This window comes from Lissotriton helveticus, chromosome 11, assembly GCF_964261635.1.
Source record: "Lissotriton helveticus chromosome 11, aLisHel1.1, whole genome shotgun sequence".
Classification (NCBI taxonomy): Eukaryota; Metazoa; Chordata; class Amphibia; order Caudata; family Salamandridae; genus Lissotriton; species Lissotriton helveticus.
The window spans coordinates 1032137388-1032163354 of NC_136072.1; the positions used below are offsets into that span (position 1 = coordinate 1032137388).

Consider the following 25967-nt stretch of genomic DNA (forward strand, 5'->3'; position numbering starts at 1 on the left):
GATCCCACGCATGGAGAGTGAGGATGACTGGCCCTTTAAATCAGACCCGGAGTCGGAGTGGGCGGGAGACCAGGAAGAGGCGTTCCCTTCAAATACGGAAGCGATGATAAATCAGGGGTGCTTGTACACCGAGGGTGAAGGAGAGCGGAAAGGAGAGAGCGGAGTAAGGACGAGACAGAGAGGACCGGAGGAGCCAGAGCCCGAAGGCGAGAGACCGAGGGAAGAGGAGACGCCTGGAGGCCCACGTCACCACGAGCCGCCCAGCCACTCACCCGGGGGAGGTGTGTGGCTAGCCCAGGTACGTAGCAAACTCAGGGGCTGGGTTGGAAGGAGGGGCGACCCCCTGAAAGCGTAGCTGATATCCGTTAGTCTTAAACCCCCCCCCTTATCACTCGAGAACACCCCGTCACGTCTCAACTACCTGTAGGCTGATTCACGGGTTGGTGCACCTCCTCACTCCCTTTCCCGAAGTGGTTCTGCCAAGGACGCTGAACTCACGTGCTGCTTTCTTTTTCTTGTTTATCCTTTTTGGGTCCGGAGTGCCGAGGGCAGAGAGCAAAGACGGACACCTTGGACTGCGGACCCCGCCGAAGCCCGGACGGCTATCGTCGGACTTAGACTGCCACACCCCGAAGCCGGAAAAGCACCCGGAGCCGTTCCCCAAGAAGACCTGTCCCCCATAGAAAGACTTGTACAGATTTCTTGTTGGAGACATTAAAACCCCCTTTAACTAAAACACGTCTGTTGCCTCTCCATCCTGCGCCACGCAAGCCTGCGGTGTCGGCCGAGGCAGCAAAGCTCTAAAAGACTCTTTGGCGGCTCGAACGAGGGCAGAGCGTCTATCGGGAGAGGAGCGCCGCGGCCCGAGCTCAGCCTCCCCTTCCCTGTGGTTGAATCCAAGAGGCGGTGTCCGCATCCGGAGCTTGAGCCTGTCCTCTCCTGTCCCAGGCTGAGGAAGGGGGAGTGCTGGGGGGCTTGGCGGAGGTGGCCGGCTGCCGCCCTCTCTGGGCCTCCCTGTGTGGCGCTCCAGTCGCCGGCTGGTGCTCGGGCTGGGGAGGGGCTTCAAGAGCCCGGCTGGATTCTCTGCCGCGGTCGTGGAGCCTGCTCCGGCTCGGGTGTTGGTTGGCACAGGTAGCGGTCTGATTTGGGGCCTCGGGGCAGGGGGTAGCGCTGTTGTGGGCCGCGTCCGTGGAGCCTCCTGGTGACGCAGCTTGAGGCCTCTCCCGGGTGGGGCACCTGGTCGCCGGATGCTGTGGCACAGCCATTCGCTCCCGGCTGGGCTGCACAGGAAGCCCTGCTGTTGTTGGTGTGGGGCGCAGTGCCCGCCTGTTAAACTTGGATTGAGCAGCCACTCGAGCCATTAAGCCGGCCATTGGACAGGTCGTCTGCTGGACAATTTGGGAGCCAGGCCATGTGATCACACAAAGGGGACTCACCTGCGCAGTGGAATCCATCAGCTGTTTGGGGCCTGGGCCTGGGTCCTCGGGCCAATTAACAACATAAGCCTGCCGCCATTTTGATTTGCCCGAGGGCTTGCAGATAGAGGGGGCTGTTGTCACCGGCCCGATGGATTGCTGGCGCTACTGGTTCGTTGTATGGGTGGAGGCCCTGGAAAAGAGCTACCTCAGTGTGGAGTCATCGGGTGATGAGCGACACGCTGCACAAGATAATCTCTGTTGCTGAAGGAGGCGCAGCTCACAGATGCTGAATATCAGGGGTGCCCCGTGCGCTGGTGGTCCGGCAAGCTAGGTCCCGTTAGAGGGGCGTGCTTGGCTGTCTACGGCTGGTTGCGGAAGCGGCTGGATAAGATTCAGTGCAGCTTGCAACTTGGCAGTGGACGGATTCCGTGAGGACTGGCAACGGGGCGCCCCTTGGAGAGGTTCCCGAGATGGCGGTTCGGTGCCCTAGCGATCCAGAATACGCCGCCCGATCAAGTTGTCTTTCCCCAGAGGAGATAAGACCTGTTACCTAATGATTCTGAAATGGGGAAGGATAAGCCGGGCGCCACAGGCCCGAAACAGAGCACCCTGGACCAGTTTGCGACATCTGCAAGTGGGGGGCCTTCGTCGGGCTCCCTTCCAGATAATGCAGCCTTACTAGCGGCCATTGCCGATTCAAGGGACACTCTTTAGGCCAAGATTGGTGCAGTGGGCACTGAGATCTTATTTCTGCTGCAGGATCTGCACAAGGCTGTTGATCGAATTACTGAGGCCGAGACGTGTGTGTCATCCGTGGAAGATACCATGCTGACCCTCCAACGTCAAGTCAATAAACTGACTGCGATCTCCCAAGACCTGGTGACCCGGGCCGAAGACACAGAAGCTTGTGCCAGGCGCAATAACCTTTGTTTCGTTGGCTTTCCAGAGGGCTGCGAGGGCAGTTCCATGAATCACTTCCTCACCTATTGGTTCAAGGATCTGCTACCGGCGGACAAGATTTCGGCGTGTTTTGTTGTCGAGAGGGCCTATCGGGCGCTCACAAAGAAGCCGCCCCCGGGGGGGAGTCCGCAGCCGGTCATCACCAAGTTGTTAAACTACGCGGACAGGGATGCGGTGTTGCAGTATGCTCGCCTGAACAAGGATCAGCTCGTCTTCGAATCCAGGCCCATAATGATATTCCCAGACTACACCCGTCTGGTGCAGCAGCAAAGACAGTCTTTAACCGCAGCAAAACGGAGGCTATGCAAACTGAACATCTCTTACATGCTACTCTACCCCGCAAGGCTCCGTGTAATTTATAACTCTAAAATCCTTTTTTTTTTACTCACCGGAAGCGGCTTTTGCGTGGATTGATGAGTGGCAACACCTTAAAGCCGCACTCACCGCCTCTGCTGGACTCAGACGCCTCGGTGGGCTCGCAGCGGAGTCGATTGCGCAGGACAACGTTCAAAATACGGTATCACTCAACTTGGAGCACAGTTCCTCTGGTCCTGTGCAGGCCTCTGGAAAGACTAATGGCCGGTGATACTTCTACAAATACATGACTGCATATCCAAGGGCTGGACCTACTCTGATCAGGATACAATAAGTGGCGTTCGATTTTAATAATGGTGGCTGGCCAGTATTGCCACTCGCTCCCCAAGGTTCATGTTCTATGGGTGGGTTTGAGATCCATGGGGGGGCTCCGGGGTCTGTTGTTTGGGTCCTGAGGTTCCCCTCACCGTGACAGATGCTCATTGTTATTGGCAGTACCGGGTGGGGGGAGAAGGGACGTGGGGAGAGGGGGCGTTGGGAGGGGGGATTCTGTTTTGTACAGTTATGTTAAATGTGGTTTACACATGCGGACACACATCCCACTCCCTCTTCGGTAGATTATGGATCTTAGACCCACAGTAGACGTATGTCTTCTTCGCCGATGGCTTCTCATAAAGGTGAATTTTTCGATAGTGACGTGGAATGTCCGGGGGCTGCTCAACAAGGTGAAATGGGGGCAATCCTCAGGCAGGCAAACTACTTGTTCACACCACGGAGCTACATCCATAGGTTCTCCCGGGTCGCACACCTCCCTAGAGGGTTGTCGGATCATACGCCTGTCCGGGTGACACTCCTTCTGAAGTTCCAGCAGCCCCCTTTCTGCTGGAGGATGTCCCCATGGCATCTACATAACCCTAAGTACCAAGAGTGCCTTTATGCAGGGATCCAGGAGTATTTCTCTTTGAATACTGAGTCCACCTCCTCCAGAGTTACTGTGAGGGATGACCTGAAACCTACCATTAGAGGGGTAGGCATTAGTTATAGAACCAACGATAATTGTAAACGTGCCGCTCAGAGGCAGGAATTAGAGGCCCGGTGCGTTTCCCTGGAAACTGAATACTCATTGGCTACCACCCGTCCTTCAGAGGAGTCCGTCTCTGGCGCAGCAGCAGCTGCATCAACATCTGACGGAAGAGGCCAAAGAGATCTGGTTGGCGTCCCAATATCGGATCTTCCAGTGGGGGAATATGACAAGCAAAATGCTGCATAGACTGTGTCAAGCCAAGCTGGGCCATTCGGGGTGAGGACGGTGCCTTACGAACTACCTCGTGGAGGTACTGGGGGAGTTTGTACGTCACTTCTCCGTGCTGTATACCCGGAGAGAACAGGTCTCCGGCAATATCATCAAGGAGTTCCTGCGAGATATTCCACCTCAGCCATTGTCTGCCCAGATGAGGGATCAATTAGACGCTCCCATTACATTGGACGAATTGTCTGCTGCGGTCAATGTGTTGCACCAGGGTCAAGCCCCAGGCCCTAAAGGGTTCCCTGTGGAATTCCTCCCCTTACATATGGCCGCGCTTGGCCTGCATCTACTTGGTGCGATGCACGAAGCCCTGGAAGAGCGGCTGCTCCCTCAGGACTGGCGTCAGGTCGAAATTGTCCGTTTCTTAAAGCCGGCCGCCCACCAGATTACCCGTCCTCGTACCGCTCTATTTCCCTAATTAATTTTGAATCTAAATTGTTGGGGAAAGGCCTGGCGTACCGCTTGCGGTCATGTATACAGGACTTGGTCCACTCGGACCAATCCGGATTTATGTGCACCGGGCCACCCTACATAACATTAATCGGGTATACAATGCGATGGCCCTGGCGCCTGAGTTAGGATGCCCGGCGGCTTTACTCTTGGCTGATATTGATAAGGCCTTTGAAACCCACAGCTGGGACTATCTTTTTCGACTCTTGGAAGCGATTAACTTCGGTCCAAGCTTTATAGCCTATGTGCGACTACTATATACTGCCCCTATGGCATGTGTGCAAATAGCTGGTTATCAGTCCCCCCAGTGCTATCCGATCGGTCGGGGAATGCGTTAGGGCTGCCCTTTGTCCCCTCTTCTCTTTGCCTTGGTGGTGGAGCCCCTGGCGGTGTGGGTCCCGAAGGGACCCTGTGCTCAAGGGCTTTGACTGGCCGCGATTCCAGCCGGACCGCATAGCACTCTATGCGTACGACATCCTGTTTTATATGACCGACCCCTGGATCTCGGGTCCTCGCATCCTGCAGATCCTACGTTAGTGTGGAGCCCGGAGTTGGCACAACTCCGGGCTCCACATTAACCCTGCTAAATCAGTGCTGTTCCCGGTCTGTGGCCATCATGGCAGGGGCACATGGGCATCCCAGTTAGTGCGCGCTTCAGATGGATTTCAATACCTGGGGTATATAGATCCCCCCCTGTTCGCAGACTTCATGGTCACGCAATATAACTCCACTCCTCGCCTGCCTCCATGATGACACAAATGCATGGTCCTCCTTGCCCCTTTCATTATATGGGCGGTCGGCTATCTTTAAAATGGTATCTCTCCCCAGGGTTCTTTATCATCTCCATAATTACCCATACTATATACCGCGGGTGTGGCTTGCACAGATTAATGCCCTACTCAATCATTTCTTAGGGAGGGGGGAGCAATTTGTGTCTCACTCCAGACATGCACCCAATCCACATACTGTGGGAAATTTGCAGCCACAAACATCTACTCCTATTACGTGGCGGCGCATTTATTAATCATTAATGACTGGTGGTATAATTCACCCATGCACCCGGAGTTCGCTCTAGAGCATATGGCTATGGGAAAGACCACCCCTGCTGCATTTCATATACAGCGCGCAGAGTCTCGACTTCTTACAGCATGCTAGTCGGACAACGATCAGGCTGTGGCGGTATGTGGTTCGGCGAATGGGATGGCAGGGGCGGTTGACACAGGCAACGACCCTATGGCACAGCACTTATCTGCACCAGGCGGTCGCCCTGAAGGTGTTCCACCAGTGGGACCCGATTGGCATCTCCACCTTGGGGGACGTCATGCGGGGTAGTGTTCTTAAATCGTTTCAGCGGCTCCAGGAAGAGTTCCAGTTACACAAAACTCCGTTTTTCAGATACCTCCAACTGCGGCATGCCTTGACTCCCTCACTTGTGAACATACCGTATCTCCCCGAATTCAATCCATTAGAAAGCTGACTCCTCATTGGGGATCTGGGCGCTCGTAAAATAAGTCAAATATACCAGACACTGACAACGCACACTCACACAACCCTGCACAAGACAAGGAGGGCATGTGAGGACGACATTCCAGACCCGACGGATAATGACTGGGCAGAAGCGATAGTTAGTCCCCAGGGTGCTGCAGTAGCATCCAGATTTCGTCTTATACAGTTTAAGTACATACACCACGTGTACTACACCTGGTCGCACTTCTGGAGGACGGGAGTTGTGGCGTCCCCCTTTTTCTTGCGTTGCAACAGGGAAGAGGGGACTTTTGTTCACACGGTGTGGAGTTGTACGGCTCTACAGCCATTCTGGCACAAGGTTTTGACCTGTCTCATAGAGGTGTTATCCTGGGACCTTGCCCAAGACCCCCGCTTGGCCCTCCTCCACAGTACTGAGGACATAGGTGGCAATCGGCACAAGCAACATCTACTGTTCCTAGCCATCGCCAAACGGGATATTGCACAACTATGGAAGGGGACCTCTCCTCCGACAATGGTAAAAGTGGCGAGGAGAACTGGATAAGAGTATGGGAGCTGAAATGGCAGTATTCCAGGCATGGGGCTGTCCCCAAAAGCATAGGACAATTTGGTCTTGATAGGCTGCATATATGGGTATTGACCTTCCGCCTCTGCCATCCCAATCCCTGTTAGGGTGGTTCACTGGGCCTTCTGCAGTTTTCTATGTATAATGTGTTCTCTTGTCCTTCTGGGTGTATAAAGGATTTGATAGTTGTTTGCCAAGGCGGGTGGGGTGGGGTAGTCTGCGTACAGTTCTTAGTGTGTTTTCTTTTGTTTTGCATACAAAGTGTACTCACATGTAATCCTGTAATATTATGTCGTTTTATGTGGACTTTGTCGGGCCCTCTCCCATGTGGTACTCTCAAAACTAAAAAAATAAACTGTTTAACAAAAATAATGTCCATGTGGACTAGTGTATGTGAGCAAAGCAAAATAAAAACGCGTTTAATGGAACAAAAAAGTACCATACATACTAAGAATTCCAAATCCACAGTTGCAGTACACTTTAATTCCAACGATCATAATATCTGCCAATTAAGGTTTTTGATTCTCGAACAGGTACCAGTTAAGGCTGGCAGAGACAACTCCAAATACCTGCTCCAAAGAGAGGTTCACTGGATAAATTGTCTGGGTTCGGTTAAACCAAAAGGATTAAATGAACGGATGGACTGTAATTGTTTTTTATGAATGATCAACGTAAGTTTCTGTTATCCTATGTTTAGAAATTTTTCTCTTATATGCTCACAAGATTGAATGGCACACTCTACTATTGCGTCTGTCCTTTATCTTACCTTTTTTCATTGTGTTTTTTAACTTAATTTCTTTTGAATGACATGCATCATCACACCGAAATACTAATGCGCACGATTTTCAAAAATGTTCGATAATGTCATGTTACGGTAGCACATCTCTGTGATGCATTACTCATTTTGTAAGGGCATTTTCTCACGGAATAATGATTTTTCTTTATTATTTTCAGTTTCAGAAGGATTTTCTCAACCTTCATTCTCAACCTTCATTTTCAGCCTACACTGTGCTCTCATAGCGCTATTCAATTGTAGCTTCCACTTTTTATTTTGTATTTTCTCTTTTTTTACCGCAGCACACTTGCGTTTTGACTTGAAAATTGTTTTATATTTCACTGAAACCTTAACGTTTGTTCACTTCCAGCGTGCTACGTACACTACCCGTCTGCTTAACAACGCGACGCAGAGATCACAGTGGGTGCACTTTTCCGTTTTCATTCAGCGCGTGCGTACGCGTTCACTTGGAAGGTAGGTGGGAGCCCTGTCTACGGAATTGTTTGCAATTTCGAGTATTGGGAACTAGTTGTGACAATATTTGTGTTTCAGCTCCATTTCGGCAGCTACACGCAAGTACTTGTTTAAGGAGGAATGTCTTGGCTAAAAATGTGAGCATTCGTAAAACACGCTACCTTTTACAAGGTAGGTTAACCATTTATCGCATCCCTAGTTAGTGCCACGTCTCGACTTCACTTTGGTGAAGTTAGTCACTTTTCCACAGATAGCTCAATGTCACTTCTGCAAAGCGCCTACGTTCCTCGATACTTAAACGTGAATGTTAATTTTTAGCACAACGAGCTAGCACCTTGCCTGATTTCAGGCAGAATACTCTTGCATAGACTGCTTGAGGTAGCTACATCACCATGAATTGTTCTTAAGAGATTATACGCTGTTCATAAAAAGCTTGAAATATCACTCTTTTTGGATTTTAGGGTTTTTATACTATACTTTTCCACTAGATTCACAGAGTACAACTTTTCATTTCTCGTTGTGCACTTAATACTTCACCTCGACTAGACTGGGTAACACAGATTGAGCACCCTATGTAAATTGGATTCTATTTATTTTGGCACATAAGTATGTCACCTTTCATTTGGTACACCTACTATTATTTCACCTCAGCTGTAGGCTACCTCAAGTTTTAAGGTGGTATTCAGTTTCTAAGATTAGTATACTTTATTATTTTTGCAGGAGAAAGCCCCTGACGAAGGACTCAGCCCGAAATGCATTGGGCATGTTGTCCAAAGAAGGTTCTAAAGAGAATACTGTAAAATTGTAATGTGATCATAACATTACCATAACTGATTATAAATAAAAAGACCAAAAAAAATAAAATGAATGAAAAATTCAAATCACTTCTGAATTACCTTATTGAAATTTATTGAACTTTTATTGAGTGAGTGCATATTGGGGACGTTATTCACGGTTTCAGTAAAACGCATTATATATTGAATCATTGAATATCTCGTGGCCAGGAGTCGAAACCAATCAGCACCAAAACATGGATTACTTTATTTTATTTACTTTCTACATAAGGGAGTGCGATTGACCTACTATATCCAGACTAGCACCAACATAGGCAGGATTGTTTTTGTGCAGCAAGGGGCACCTTCCTTCACAAAAACAATCAGAGAGGCGTTTTCGTCTTTCTATGTGAGCTACAGAATTCAACACACAATGAAAAGAGGAGAAATAATTTTTTTTTCCTCATTACGCCTCTGCTGGGAGCCAAACGGTTTGGGCGCTGCCCCAGTTTTACGTGAATTTGTAAATCTGGGGCTGCAGCAAAATCCATGGGCATTGTGTGGGAACCCCCACGCATAGCCCATGCAAAACCTCCTTGACACATAGTAAGGCAACGCAGTGACTTGCGCTCCTTTGTCTTACTCCATATCTACGAGGCCATGCACAGCAATGCTTGAGATGCTACAATAATGGGCAGTGTAAATGAAAAATATAAAAAGTTGTTACTCAGTGGTAAATGCACTGTAGTACATTATGAAACCTCTATTAGTTAATGCACTAAAGAGGTCTGTGTCTAACCAGAGAGACACATAATTACATCTTGGTTGGTGCAGTGGAGAATAATGACTTGTGTATTTCTAGTGCTAAGAGGTTACAGCCTATGACAGAAAGCACTGTGAATATGTAAGTTATTATTGTATACGTGCATTACACACAGTGTAAGATAAACTGATACAAAATGTGTAAAATAGTTTTACGATAAAATGGTGCTTCCAAAATGTAGATTTTAGTAATACTTAAGCATATGTAATGCAATTTTCTTTAGATAACTGTCTCTTACAGTTGCGATTAAAAGCACACACTCCACAGCCCAGTTGTTAACTCTTTGCACCACCACTAAACAAAAAACACAAATCTTTGTCATCACAAAGCATGGAGTGATTCGATCAATTAAAGCCAGAATCGGATCCCAAGCACCCCTTTACACTTGCAGATTAACTAATAGTGCACATTTGCATTTCATTCAGGCAAGCAGGCACCCTGGCATAAAAGCTTTTCACAGCACAGGAGACTCATTTAAGGAAACTTTCGCTGAAGCAGTTTAACTATCAAAATTAGCAGTTCCAGGACGACTGTCTTTGTCCCAAATGAAAGCAAACGTTTTGCATTTCAGGCACAAATTATGATGATGAGGAATGTTTGCCCACCCCCTCCCCATACCAGGACTCCATGGCCTTCCTAGGGGTCGTGCCCCCACAGATTGAAAATCTCTGGTCTAGGGCGAGCATGCCTTCAAAAGGAAGTCATTAAGGTACGGAAAGTCTGGAAGTCTGGTTCACCAGATCTCCGAAGATGCACAGTGACTACATCCATCATTTTCATGAACAGTGCAGGGGGTAATGAGAAGGCCAAGAGGAGCATCACAAACTGGAAATGTTCCTGCCCTCTTGTGAACCGCAGGTAATGCCTGTGAGCTTGCACACCAGGAATATGGCAATATGCATCCTGCAGGTCCAATGCTACCATCCAGTCTCCGGAATCCAGTACAGACAAGACATGGGGCAGCCTGGGGTTCCTGAATTTGTCCTGCTGGACGAACAAGTTACTTACCTTCGGTAACGCATTATCTAGTCCAGACTCTCTCTAGCTGCAGATTCCTTACCTTTGAATTTCCCAGGCATCAGGCTGGATCCAGAATCTTTGCTGAACAATACCCCTTGCACGCGATGTCGGGTGGCTCCATTCGGCTCCGCGTGACGTCGTCAACTTTGGTAGAGTCAGTTATGATGTTGCAGTGCCTACAGGCACGCGGACGTCAGTACTTTTTGTATTTTTCACACCAGAAGCACTGAGTCAAGAAGTAACTGGCGTAATCGTGGGCAAAACTAGGGGCCTGAAAAGAGGAACAACCTTAGCACTACAATATCAGTCACAAAGCGGGCACGCATGGGTGGGGCTGTAAGTAACTTGTTCATCTGATAGAAACTTCTAGCTGCAGATTCCTTACCTTTGAACTAGACACCCGAGCCATACCATCCCGGCGGTGGGTTGCGGACTCGCATCCTAGACTAAAAAGTCTTGCAGGACTGAACGGGCAAAATGTCCATCCCTGCGTACAGGCCCATCAAGGCAGTAATGTTTAGCGAACGATTTTCAGAGATCATTTTAGCAAAACTGTGTCATCACATGCTTTGGGAAGCTTGGTGATCCTGGAGAAGACTGTAATCAAAATAAGGCCAGCCCCCTGGGGAATGCCAGTTACGGTAACCACTACAGGCTGCTTGTGTCTACCCAGAAGGCAGCCTGTTGAATGCAAAGCCGCGCATGGGCAGGGGAAGAAGTGCTGAGCTCTCTGGCACTAGTTCTGTCCTAGTACACTGACTGGGTACACTATGCTGTCCCCCAGGGGCATATCACAATCTCTTGTGTGTGCTATGATGGATTTGATATATGTATCGCAGGCCTTAGTACATGTCACCATGGTTCATGTCTCTTATTCATGTTGGGCATGGAGTATGCACAGTTTGCATTAGGAATGAAATTAGCCATTTAAAATGGATAAGGGGTTCTTGCTTCACTTGTGCAGGATTATACCTTATTTCTGTGCACAATTGCCACACATCTTCTGTTCACTGCTGCTGAAGGTGAATAGTCACAACCCTATTACTTTGCTGCTCAGATTACCTCTTTCTGAGGAGAAGCCTAACTTAAGCTTTGACTTCCGTGCTGAGCTGGAAGTAATACATACTTAAGCTTGTGACTACCTCAAGCAATTTATTGAGCTAAACGTTGTAACATCGAGGTTTAGAGTGAGAGGCCCCCGGCAACGCCACAGAGATGCTATGAGGAGAAAGGTATGGAAACACCTCCTAAGTAGGGGTAGAGAGAGAAACCATAATGTGGGAGACCTGCTTTTAGGACAGTAAACCGAGAAGCTCCCGGTTCACTGAAAGTACATAGCAGTAAATAACCTAATAATTCGATGCCCCAAGGCAAATAGGGAATCTACTTGGTTAAGAATTTGTGATGAATAATCATTGGGGCCTATTATTTAATCTTTATATCATTCATGGTCGTTGAGCTATCTGTTACTATAGTGCTAACTCTAATCCATTTGTTTTTTATTAGATTAGCACATAATGATCAATAATTTATATAATTCCAAGGCTTATAAGTCCTCTCATTCAGGGGGGTCTGGGCAGAGTCCCCTGGCAACACCCTGCAAGAGAAAGAGCTTATCTGTAAAAACTGCCTGAATCTAGGCACACCCACATTTCTCTCAGTATAACCCAGAGCAGGGTTGCGACATACTGTTCTGTTTTCCATTCCTCCACAGAAATTAGAACCTTACTTGGAGGCTGAGGAACCCTATTCAAGGTTTGCCCCAGAAAAGAGAGATTTAACATGAGGGTCTGTAACTGTGTGGAGTATACTTCCTCTGGGGACATAGGTTCACATTGCAGCAGGTTGCTTCCTGAACCCAGCTGGCATCTGAGTCAGCTCGAAGGCATTATTTACAAACAGGCACATGCATCCAGCTAGGATTTTGCGAGTCCTTAATTGAGATTATTAAGGAATCGCAATTAAGGACTCGCAAAAGCCTATGCATGTAGGAATCGCTATAAAAATAGCGATTCTTCACATTCCTTATTTGTGAACTGCAAATTGCGATTCGCAAATAAGGAATGGTAAATGGTAAATCATTTATTTGTACATGATTAATTAAAATCTTTACAAAACTTTAAAACATTACTAAAAATTATTTAAAAAGTTCATTTGTGCGATCTCCTCAAATTGAAAATTTGATTAATTTCAGTTCATCATTGTCCATAAAATCTTTCAATGGTCATCAAGTGCTCTTGTATCTTTTTTCTGCTAAATCAAAAAACTTTACGACCTGGCAGTTTAATTTGGTATTGCTGGGGTTAAAACACAGTTTAACAGCCTGCCTGCATGTCCGAACGCCATGTAATTTAAAAAAGGACTGTAATAAATTGGACCTTAAATCCTTTAGTTTGGGACAAATACATATCACATGGACAATGTCTTCCTGGTCAGTTAGGCAAAGGCGGCACTGCTGTGGAAAGTTTTTTCTTCCCCAGGGTGGTAAATGTGGGATTACTGGAATTACGCCGAGGCGTAATGTTAAAAACTTTTCTTTCGTTTTTAGGCTCTTGGCAATGTTGAGATATGCTTGTGGTTGCGTTCTTCCGTAGTCACTGACCGTGATCCAGCCATGCGCTCTTTTCGTTAATGCCTCCTTGTCCTCAATAGATGAAATAATACGTGCTGATTTTTTTGCAACTTTTTTGAAAGATAAGAGGTCTGTTGGTGTGTCCCAGACGTCAGACAGACCTAGGACTTGAAGTGAGTCAAGTAGGTAGTCTCTGGTTGAGGATTTAAGATGTCGGAGCAGCTCTTCCCATACGTTGGAGTTTAGAGAGCCAACCTCAGCACTGCGATTCTTATGCCAGCTGGTAACATACGCACTCCGCCTATCTAGTGTTTGTTTAAGAATACAGAATTCTAGCCGGATCTGTGCAGGCGAGACATATCTTAGCAGGTTGAAGATAGCCCTGTATGAGTTAGCTATAACTATATCCAGTAATGTGGCGTCCTTCCCTTGAAGGGATTCACTCCCATATGCAAGAATCGGCTGTAACTTTGCACGCAGGATCTGGAGGAGAGGGTTGAGCGTTAGATCAGGGAGTTTGGCCTTTAAAGATTTTATAGCCAGGTAGGTCATGGTTCCCTTTCCTCTTAAGGAGTCCAATTGAGGTTTAAACGAGTTCTCGGAGTCCAGAATTATACCCAAGTACTTATAGGTAGTTACCAGGTCCAGTCCTTCTCCATTTATGTGCCAATTAATTTTTCTTTTTTTTTGTTGTAATTCACTGCCATGATTTTTTGAAATTTATTTGCAGGGCATTCTTTACTGAAAAGGAGTGGGCTACATTCAGGAGATGCTGGAGGCCCATAGTTGTCCGGCTTATCAGCACCAAGTCGTCCGCATATAGCAGATTGGACAGGGGAATTTTCCCTAGTTTCGGTGCATGACTAAGGCATTTATCGAGTTCCCCTGGTAGGTCAGCAAGGAAAAGATTGAATAAAATTGGTGCTAGCACACACCCCTGTTTTAACCCTTTTGTTGTCGGAATGGGTTTAAAGAGGTGTGTGCCCGCTCCTAGTTTAACTTTAATCCAGGTGTTTGAGGGGAGTAGTATCAGCACGTCTAGAAGATGTTTAGGTATTCCCCAGTTATCCAGTTTCTGCCAAAGTTTGTTTCGATCCACGTGGTCGAATGCGGCAGTATAGTCAATAAAGGAGAGGTATAGGTTTTTTTTTCATCTCTTTTGCTGCTTCCATCAGCAGGGTCAGTGCCATGATGTTAGTTGTGGTCCCTTGGCCCCTGCAGAACCCTGTTTGGTTGATCGTAATTACTGAGTTTTCAGATTCCCATGACGTTAACTCCTCCAGCATGGTTCTTGCGAAATACTTAGCCTCCATGTCTATGAGGGCGATAAGCCGATAATTGTTTGGATGTTTCATGTTGCCATGTTTAAAAATTGGGCCGATAACTGACCCATGCCAGGACTCGGGAAGAGTCTGGGTGTTCTTTATGCTGTTAAATATTGGTGTTAGCGCTGCACTCCAAAATTCCGCGTCTGATTTATACAGCATTGGTGGAATGCCGTTTGGCCCCGGGGCTCCTTTTGGTCTACCCCTTGCTATTTGCCTTTTGTCGGCTGGCACAGTGGTCAGTGGTCCAAACTCGGTGTGGAAAGAAGAACTTGGTTCAGGCATTAGTTTATCCGTTCGATGTGGGAGCATGACCCCATTCAAGCGTGTTTCTTGGGTCCTGGTTGCTGTGTAGCAATTGTCTGTTTTTTCCCTCAGAGCTTCTTTACTGAGTATTTTTGTCAGCACCTCTCAAGGCTGTCCTCATTGTTAAAGTGCTTGAATAGGTATTTTTTCCATACTTCCTCCAATATGTTTGAATTTAGGCCGAGATATTCTGGGTTCTTTTTTCTTTTGCTTCAAGGATGTGGGATGTGCACAGACCGCAAATTTTCCCTAAATTAACCGTGCTCCGTGGGTATCACTCTCCTCCCTGAGTGTACTGAATAATCCAATGGTCGCAGGACTATTACGACATAGTCCTCTCACCCCGGGCACAGGACAGTTGCTGGGTCTCCAGCTATGTTTAATATAAAAACGTGGCTTCAACGTAATTGTTTATCTGTGAATTTATTCCATCTTCATAATTCACATTAATCACAAAGTTAACCGCTTGTATTGGCTCCTTGCTGCATTTTCTAATGATTAGAAAATGCAGCAAGGAGCCAATACAAGCGGTTAACTTCGTGAATCAGATCTCCCTGATGAAGGTGCTAGATGCACCGAAATGCATTGGACATGACTAATTTGGGAACCAAATACATGATGTTTAAAGAAGCATTTGACATATAAATCTTTGTGATTAATGTGAATTATGAAGATGGAATAAATTCACAGATAAACAATTACGTTGAAGCCACGTTTTTATATTAAACATAGCTGGAGACCCAGCAACTGTCCTGTGCCCGGGGTGAGAGGACTATGTCGTAATAGTCCTGCGACCATTGGATTCTTTTTTCTTTTGATCATTTGCCAGAATCTTGAGCTATTTTTCCGTTTTACTTCATAAAGAAGTTTTGCCCATAGGTCGTCATTTTTTTGTTTCTGTTTTTCCCATTTCTTCTGTTTTAACAGTTTTTTCGCTTTCCATAGGACAGTTTGCAAGTCACGATTTGTTGGATCTTTTCGCATCTGTCTCAATGTTCGGTTTATTAACCGTTTTTGCGTTTTCATTGCTGGGGTAGATTGTAATTTGTTTGAAGTTCCCTTTCCTTGACGTAAACAATTTGACGAACTTTTTAACAATTTCTCACTGATGTTTTGAATGAAGTTTTGCCAAGCTTCTGACAACTTAGTTGTGGAGCTTGCCGTTTGAGTGAAATGAGTTTTCGCTGCAAGGCGTATGGAGTCGATGTTATCGGGATTACACCGAAGCCGCCTTAGATTTGAAGTCACTTCAATGTCAATACCTATGTGTGGATCAATTTCCGGTAGTGAGTTGACTTTTATTGTGACTTCTTGGGCAGGTGATCACTAAGGTTGCTCGTCCCTATTTTGAACGCTGTTACCCAGCCAAGCATATTTAGAGATGTGGACGGGTAGTCTAGGTGGGAGGATTGTTTGTTAGAATAAAAAGTTGCGACAGGTGGATCGCCTTCGACATAGCGCCCGTTCAAGGCTCCTAAATTATGGTGTTCTAGTTGTCGAAGTAGATTTTTTTAACACTTCGTTGGTTTGTTAATTTTTGCGGAGCCTTGTCTTGGCACTTCCCATGCAGCATTCAGTTCTTGGTTGAGGTCGTCATCTGGATCTGAACTAACGAGAAACATGTTGAAGTCTCCTGCCAAGATGATTAAATCGGAGTCCTCTTCTTACATTATTTTTTCCAAGGCTTTTATCAGATCGTTGGCCGCTTGTTGTTTCTGTTTAGGGTGGATATAAGTATTGATTATTATTACATCTTGAGGCTGTTTATGTAACCAGAGTGAAATCTTTACCACCTGTATTGCACTAGGAGGAGCTATATGAGATTCTATTGTCAATCTCGCCTATTGCTGCTATTGAGGCAAAAATCATTAGGCCCCCCGATCTGGGACCAAAGGTGGAATTTTTGTTTGCTGGAAGGCAAAGATGTAAACCCTTGCAGCTCAAATGCCTTTTCATCCCAGGTTTCTTGGAGCAGAAGCAGGTCAAATGAGTTTAGATATAGTAGAAACTCTGGGTCGTTGCTTTTGCTGGCTAGGCCATTGATGTTCCAAGAGCATGCGCTGATTTCCCTGGTCTTTTCTAAGGGATCATCAAAGTTTTTCCCCTTTGACAATTTGTATCATTAGTTGTGTAGATTGTTAGTTGAATTGACTTCCAATTGAGAAGAGTGACTGGCGAAACGTGACCACAATGTCTTGGTTCTTGACCAGAAAAAAGTGTTTTTGTATCTTGGGAGTACGCCCTTGGAGAATTGCTCCTAGCTGCTTTTAGTATTGAGTTGGTATTTTTTCGCGCCGATAACCTGATAAGGGGTAAAAAAGGTGTCGGATAGCGAGGTTGCTTTACAAGTCTCAGATTAATCCCCCATTGTTGGAACGTTGCTTCTTCTTCCAAAATTTTCTTAGCTGTCTCGATGGGAGTTCCAGGTTGCTTTTGTTGTTTCTGAGCGTTGTGAATCGTTGCTTAACAGAAACTCTATTTGAAGAAGGTCAGAGGAGCTGATGTTTTCTAGGTTTGTAACTGAGTGTAAAAGTCTTAATATGTTTCCCCTGTTCAGTATGTCGTCCCTACCTCGGGACGTGTATTCAGGAGTGAAGAGGATGGTTGTCGGACTGTCCTGATGATGCACTGTTGTTGGCTTTGTTGGTGGTCCCTCATGGCCATGGTGGCCGGACTGGGAGGGACGGCTTGGGCTGCCAATGTGTAGGCAATTTGGTTGCTCACTTTGATGGTTATCTGTCCTCAGTACTCTTGTGTTGCTATTCGATCTTCGTATTGGTTGCTGGGATAGCTCTATGTTGTTAGTCGTAGCAGTGTCCTGAGTTTCTATTGTTAGAATGTGTTCAGGGGTTGTTGGGTCAATATTATGTGCTGGTTGGGTTGTTTTTGCTTGGGAAAGCTCCCGCTTGCTTTCGCTAGTTCGAGATTTCTGGATGGCACTGCCAGTTGATTTTGTCAAAGCTGCTGGAGGAATGACAGTGGCCGATGGTAGAAGACTCTCTAGATCCTCGTGCAAGGATTAGAGTAGCAGTTGTTCCATGTCTTTGGGTTTCCGACCACAAGTCGTTACTACTGAGGATGAATTTTGTTGTATTTCTGTGCAGGATCTTGCGTCAGTTAGGGACCGGTTTCTTCCTTTCCTTTTTTTCTTTCTACGAGTCTTGCTGGGGGCTTGAGCGTTGACTGGTGCCGATTCAACTTGAGTTGCGGTGTGGTTCGTAGGTTCAGTTTCTGTGTCCCCTGACAATGATAGTAAAGCTTCTCTACCATCTGGGGGTGGATTGGCAGTTGCAGTCTGTTCGGCTGGCGGCTCGATCACTAACGTTGCTTCGTTGCTTATGTTGCAGGGTGTTCTGTGCGAAGATCAGAAATTTGTGGGACTGCTGATTTTAGGTCGCATTTCAGGTCCCCTAACATGGATGGTAGAGTTGATAGTTTGTCTAAGATCGGTTCCCAGGGGCATGGTGGTGGTGTCATTTGAACTGTGTGAGCCGCATCTTGGCCCTTCTTTATGAGACCATTTAATTCTGAGATTTTCCAGTCAATTCCTGAAATAGAGTCAGCCATTGTCTGTAAGACGGAGAGCTGCAAGTCCATTTTATGTGATTGAAATTCTAGAGCTGTGGCTGAGTTTTGCAAAGTATTTAGAATTGTAGTCAATACAGATTCAGGGAACAAATTTCCAATATTGTTGCTTTTATCCAGTCTTGGCTTCCCATTCATCCCTATGGGCCTACAGGCATATAGGAATGAATGGGAAATTACGTGCGCAATTTGCGAGTACCAATAGGTCCTCGCAAATTGCGCATGCAATTTCAAGCGTGCAAGGGTGTCAAAAAGACAGCCTGTTGCACCCCTGAAGTTGATATGTGCACAAATGTTGCGCACACATGTCCCAAGGACATGTGTGTGTGTAACCTACAACTTTGAAAAATGCCCTTTAGTGCATTTTTCAAAGTTTTTGCAAATTACCATGACGTTCAACTTCATGGCAATTTGCGACCCCTAGTAGCGAAATCGCTACTTCAAAGTGCTTCTTGCATTGTATTAAAGGAACCGCAAAATGCAATTCCTTAAATGCACTCGCAATTTGAGAACTCGCAATTAATTGCGAATTCTCAAATTGCGAGGGCCTTGACCCTTGATGCATCGCAAAAGCTAAGTTTGCGATCACAAACGGCCGATTCTTGCGATCCGCACCGTTTGCGATCGCATAAAGCTTTGATGCATGTGCCTGAAAGTGTTTCAGTGCAAGGCGCATGGCTCCAGAGAAATGCTGACATAATCGTTGTTTTTTAATGACATTGGTCAATTCTGTCAATGATCACACTCCCTTTCATAACCATCTTGCGGTCAGAAGAGAGGCTAATGTGGTGATCAGCAGCTCCCAGAAAGCATGAAGATAACTGTATTGAAAAAGAAGGGTATTCTAAATTACTCCTTCACAGCGCCCAGTCTTCAAATGTTTTTCAAGAAAATATATGCGGGATCCTGAAGGAGCAGACACTAATGCCCCACACTGGTGTTAGAGACACCCCCTCATTCTCCACAAGCACAATTACACTTGTGCACAAGCTGACTGGCCCAAGTGATCAGTTTCTCTTTATCAATCCGAAATAAATAGACTTAAAGACATTAATGTTTAGTCAACAGTTCCTAATTTTCATCTCTGGGGCATTTCTGTTGCAGGTTTTAGAGAAGGTAGTAGACTCCTTTGACATTCACTGTCTCAGTGCATGACTTCATGAGCCCATAAATCTTTACTGCTACAAAGAGGGATGAGGTAACAATAACAGAAATGGATATTACTTTGATGCCCAAGGCTTCTAGACATGATGAAGGCAGCTAAGAATGGTTCACTCTGTCCTGAACATAGAGTGAGGTAGACCCACCCAGCCACGTTGAGGCACCTTAAAACTTGGACCCTGGAAGCAACAAATTCTCTCTGAAGCTCATCAGACGATATACAGTAGACGTTCAGTATGCAATGTAAGTGCAGTGTCTCTGTCATTAACATCTTACTCATAACACGGGTGTTAGTGCAGTGACTCTGCCATTAACATCATACTCATAACACTGGTGTTGAAGTGGCAATTCAAGACTTATATGGGGAATAACCAGATGCAGCAAGAACAGCTAACTAGGCAGACCAACTAGGAGTCAACTTCAGCAAAATTGAAAACCTGAATATGAAAGTCACAGAATTAAATTAGATGGTACAAGAGACCAAGAAAGGAATTACGGTGTTCAACACGAAAACAGGGTAAAAAAAAACAAAGTTCAAAGGTTTTTCATCCTGGTAGATCAATGACTGATCCATAACATGTTTGGATCATTAACAGATAATGTGCACAAGTATTTAAAACAAGCTAATTATGCAGTGCGGTGGGATATGACTCACTATTTTAGAGCACAGCTCTCCAAATTCTTCCAGAAAGCCTTCAACAGAAATCTCGCCACGCATGTATTTGAACCAGGGTCCACTTTCGCCTCCAGACAGCATTGCTTGTATGATAGTGTCAGGTGGAACTTGATGCTGTGCCTCCCACTCTACATGTTGGATGATAATGAATAAACATAACAAGTAGGTACCAGGTTAAATATATATCCCTACTCAAGAAAATGAAAGATAAAAGATTTACATTTTATATTTTAAATGCCAGAAAAATATAAATCTTTGTAAACATTTCGGCCAACTCAAACAATGCATGACTGCAGAGTTAAGAAAGAGATTTATTATACGGTTATTGGTCACAGAAGATTTTGGAATGTTCACTTGTTACACATCAAGTCTTCAGGTAACGGGCATAATCTGTAATGAATGGATACCGATAGAAATCATTTACTTTTTATTAAGGGCACACCACAAACTGATCTCTGGTCATTTCAGGTATGGTTGTTACGCGTGACACTGGCTTCAATTCCTGTTGGCCAACGGGATAGATAAATTATCTTTACTTTTCATGTGTGTACACGCAGTACATTGTTAAGGAAACACTGCACTCACAGTTCTACACCTTACACCCCAGGTGATTGGAAATTCTCAAACACAACAGATGTGCACACGAACAAGACGACTATATTTTTAATAGGAATTACTTTCTCAGGGTAAAATTAATTGACCTTGAATTGACATTTAATGGATTCGTTTCACACTTTGGTACTGCGTAAATAACTGCACACAGAACTGACAACAAAGATGGAAAATATTGAAGGTACTCAGACTGGTAGAATGAAAATTGGAAGACCTTGACAGTAGAGTGAAAAATGTTGGACCGGAATTACAGAAACCAGTGCAGAATGAGCACAACTTCGGGGAATGACAGGGCATGACCAAGTCCAACGTTCAGGAACTGGTGACTTTCTGTGATAGCGCTATTGATGCCATCATTACCCAAGTACAAGGAGAAAAATTCCTACCACAAATTGCTTGCTACACCGTATCATATGGATGTAACACTTCAAGATTGTTTTAAGGCTTCTCATGGGCCAATCTTAGAAGTAAAGGCATATGTAGATTGGCTCATGAGTTCTATTGGCTCTGTTGACCACACACAGGAAATTCAATTGAATTTGTCCATATGTGGCAGCCAGTGAAAACTGTGCTAGTCTGAGATATATTCTCTGTTAGTTCAGATAAGCTAAACAAAAGCATTGTGACTTTGAACAACTTATGGAAGGTCCTAGGGCTTCCTCTCACATTCAAGAAGAGGCACGGGTAAGGAAGGTATTCGATGTGAGCGGTGTTGGGGTATGGCACTGAGTGTGGGAGGCAGCTAGCGGGGAAAGCATTTAGCACTCCCTACAAGGCATTCAAAGATAAAATAGAGATGGAAGGAACTGTGATGGATGGGTTATTGTCAAACATGACAGATATCCCATCCACCATTTTACAACTGCATTATAGCTAATGGTATTTGTAATAAGGGGGACGTTTTTCACAGAGTATCCCATCTGCCCAAAATTAAATATGGGCAAAAGTCTTAATGGTGGCAACATGACATTAATAGAAATAAGAAAAAAGTTACCAGCTAAAAATGAGGGTGTGAATTTGTGGGCTTAATAGCCAAAATAAAGTTTGAAAAATGGGTATGGCACGTTTGTGTAGGTGGACTCTGTAAGAGGGGTTTTAGAGGGTTTCTTGGTGGGGGTACATGTAAATGTGAGCTTCATCATGTTCATCCAAGGTTGTCCTCTGGGAGTGTTGATGACCTAGGGTTTAACTCCTCGGGGAGAAGAGGAGCAACTTGTGGAATTATCAATTTTAGTGATAATGATGACCTGAACAGTTCTTGCTTTGTTGCTCTGCTTCCTCTTTTACCCCTAGGTAGAAGAGGACAATACTGTGTAAACAAGATGTTTCAAAATGTTTTCCCATTGATTTAGAATTATGTGGGAAGTGCTAGTATTTCTTTAACTATTGGGTTCCTGGGAATCTGTCTTCCTGTGGTGCTTTTAATAAAAAAACTATTTAAAAGCAAGAAAGGAGACTTGGGGGCATTTCAACATTAAACAGCAGTGTCCGCATTGATGTTTTTCTACAGGTAAAATATCCAATAAGAGTTATAAAAATACGTTTGATTACTCACCTGTTGCCATTTTGTATGGTGATGGAAGAAGAACTCCTCCCATGTCAAAAATGACAGCTTTATACCCAGAAGAAGCTGCCCGACTCCAGCATAAAGTACTTCCGACGGCATATTTTTGGTGGTGCAAATTTGCAGACCCTCTACGAAGTTGCAAATACGAAGCTCGGAAAATTCTTGCGGCATACATTTTGCACAACTGTGTGGAAAATACACAAAGGAACAATTTAAAAAATGCTCCGTTCACATAGATTATCGATATAAATGATTCAATACGTCATGCTTTATGGATGCACTCCCACGATATCCAAAGGTTACACCATCTAAATAGCATATATTGAATAAAGTAGTTGGCCAAAAGCATTGCAAATTGTATTTCCTTTTACTATCACATGCTAATTACAGGTAAACCCCAGTGTATGAACATGTTGACATAAGACTGTGTGGTCCCAGAGTGTACGTATATGATATCAAGTTAACATCTGAGAAGGGCAGAGGGTGCAGGCTCAGCTGTTCATAGACTGGGGCAAGCGTAAATGAAGTCAGAGTGTGGTCCGCCTTAGGGCAATATGTCTCCCTGCTTAGAGCGTGGCCTAGGATAGACTTCGTTGCAAACTAGAGAATGCAGCACTGCATTAAGCCGTACTTAAATGCCAGCTGGGGGTGCTAGGAAATGTCAAATGAGCAGACAGGAAATGCTTCATCATATTGTACCACCGATCTATGAATAAAAAAGAGAAAACGAAAATGAAAGACAGTCAGACCACCACTAGAACGACTGGAGATAAATAGCTCTCTTTATAAAACGATTTCACCTTTTCAGTCTCGGAGGCCATATTGCCACTAACCTTTTTGGATTTTCAAATAACTGGTAAATATCCAACTGATATTAATTTTACTAGGGAACCATTCCAAAGAGTTTAGCGTAGCACTGGAAGTAAAATGCCTCCAACAATTTGCTAGCTGGACTGCAGCATTTCAAGATTGTTCTAAGGCTTCTCGTGGGTCAATTGTAGAAGTTGAGGCATATGTTGATGGGGTCAGCATGTTTACTGGCTTGTAGAACACACACAGAAACTTCAATTTAATTCTACCCTATTTGGCAGAAAGTGGAGAATGTGCTAGGTTGCAGGATATCACCTCTTAATTCAGTTCTCACTTAGAATAGAACAATTATTTATCTTTGGTCTGAGCGATCACATAGTAGCCTAAGCAGGTAGCAATTCAGAGCCAGAATTTTTAGAACCCAAGTAAGACAGATGGTGTGTTTCTTCAAGCCGATGATGGTGGCCTGTTAAAAGACAGGCGACAATGTTGTAGTAAATTGAGTTACCGCCCCAAGAAGTCTGATTCATCAGGGGAGAGACGAACACATTTTGAGGTTGTCTGCCCTAGGAAACTTGGATCCACCATAAAGGTGGTGCTTCAATGCACTTTCATCCTCTGGCCCCTTCCACTGGCACCATCTGACTAGTAAGGCAGCAAACATAGCTGAGCTCACATGCAGGTTAAAAACCTATTGGCTCACCACTGGGGGGTTCACCTTAATAAATGAAATTTGTCAGAGTTCTGGGGGTGGTGGACAAGCAGGGAAAAGAGATACTAATGATTATCACTCCTCCCTGTATGGAAAAAAACAACCATAATGTCTACCCTAACGTTTTAAAGGACTTTGCACTGTAAAAAAGAAATAGAAACATGTAAAATAATATGGTCATATTACAATAACAAAATGTTGAGCCACTTTTTAAACAACATCCAGCTAAGTATATCATAGATTAATTAGCACATTAAAGATGTTAGCCCTTCATGGGAGACAGGTAGAGGACAGAAAAGACTGAGAGAAGACAAAAAGATGAGGGAGAATGGTACAGTTCAATAAAAGAAAATTAGAAGGAACTAGTAGGGAGAGAGAGAGAGACAAAAGTGGAGAGGAAGAAGACGTCAAAGAGAGAGGGAGAAGTATATTAAAAAGTGAAGTAGAGAGGGTGTCAGGAGTTTCTTTGTAAGAACAAGGAAGGGTGGCTAGTGCATCACATACACTATCTTGGAGTCTTTGCGGTTTAGCAGTATACGGCCCGCATTTAGAGCTGGGTAGTATTGAAGAATACAATGATTCCTGGGGGAAGTGTCATTCCTAGAGATTAATTCACCAGTGGCATGTCCTTCACCATACTGAAGTATCCTCAAGTTCGAGCATTTTCTCCTGAAATAGGAACATTTGAACAGTAATACCTTCCTCTAAATAAGACGCTAGGCCTGCACACTGCCAGAGGTGAGACAAAGCCCCTTCTCTTCCTATGCTCACCATTGGTAGCAAGCGTTTTTGAAGGCACTGACAGCATATGAGCAAGGAGCCCTTGAAAGGCTTTGGGGATGGTCCACATTTGCAAATGCTGGAGTCCACTACAGTTGGCAGCCACTCACTATTGTTGTGCATGTTTATTTTAGACCGGCCATGACTGTCCTCCACTACCCGTTATTGTCCAAAATCCTTCATCATCACAGGGGTCAGAGGTATAGAGTAGGAAGAATGTAGGAACCAACGCACAAGGTGACCACTGTCATTTTAAGTAAGAGACACCTTAGTCACCTAACATAATCAGCTCAGGTGCACATCGGCTGTTTCAAGGATGTTTGTAGACCATTAGATTCCAAAAAAAGGGGACATTTCTGATATTCATCTCATTACATGGACATCACTGCAGTGTTGAAGTCACTACAAAGTGTCCCTCAAAGGTCACACAAAAATGTATGAAATCCCATGTAAACACAGTAAAAACGTAAAAATATGAACATAAGTAAACTGAAAATGATACGGCCGATAGTTCCAGGCTTAAAAGACTAATTCACTCGTAGGTGTCAGATTGATTTCTCGCCACACATGTAATATAGAGTGGCCAAACATGTGATATCAGGCGCCAGGCTACACCGAACAGCTAGCATGGCATTTGTTGCAACGGTACTTATTAGAGAGAAAGAAGTGTTTGGAAAGATGTTAATCACCAATGCCTTTCCAGTAGAATGTACATTCAAAATATCATTGAACTTTCTAAAAGGAGACAGGACTACAACATATGGGAACAGATCAAAAGTGAAAGAAAGGGGAAACATCCCATTTTCAAACATCACAATACATCTCCCCCTTGAAAGACAACAAATAGGGCAGGGGCTGGATGAGACAAATAACAAGACAGCAAAAGAATGGTGTATGCGTCACTACTCATGCAAATCACTAAACCATCTTGGAGGACTTTGTTGCCTATCAGAACTCATCAATGTTTGACAGCGGTTTTGGAAGAGTTGCCATTACAAGGAGGATAATCCTAGCCTTCAGTTATTTTGAGAACTCTGCATAATCTCTCCATTGTGAGAAGTTGGCCTGGTATATGATGTTCACTATTCTAGTGAATACCTTGCACCAGTCCAAACAACCCTTATGGTGATGGTTGTAAGTCAACCTTATAGACCAGCTACCCTAGCGGTAGCATGGACAGAACAGTCCTAGGCTAAAAGACTCTTGAGGGCGTGTAAAGCCAGCTGCTTTACCATATGTAACCCCTTGAATATCAAATGAAAGGACACCACACAGGATATATATAAAATATATATGTCAAAGTCAAAACAAACTTTATTTCGATTGAATTTACAATCATAAAAGTTCATTGTAATAAAATTTTCCAACAATTAAAAGAAAAAAGAAGAAACACTGTTAATTGCTATATACAAAGATATAAAATTAGCATTTCCAAACGTCATCTGTACATTTGGAACCTCTGGGATCCCTGTAAGAGTTTATACACACAGTCAACAT

At 44.8% G+C, this 25967-nt stretch overlaps 1 protein-coding gene across 4 annotated transcripts in view; it reads right to left on the reverse strand.

Annotated features, from left to right (window-relative positions):
* Nucleotides 1-25967, reverse strand: part of ACAD10 (acyl-CoA dehydrogenase family member 10) — a 524903-nt gene that overhangs the window by 343775 nt on the left and 155161 nt on the right. For all 4 annotated transcript variants that reach the window (XM_078667441.1, XM_078667438.1, XM_078667440.1 and 1 more), the window contains 2 exons: nt 22157-22352; nt 19969-20117 (listed from right to left, as the gene is read on the reverse strand). In XM_078667441.1, coding sequence (XP_078523567.1) covers nt 19969-20117; nt 22157-22343 — 336 coding nt within the window. In that variant the 5' untranslated portion in view covers nt 22344-22352. The remainder of the gene's footprint in view (nt 1-19968; nt 20118-22156; nt 22353-25967) is intronic.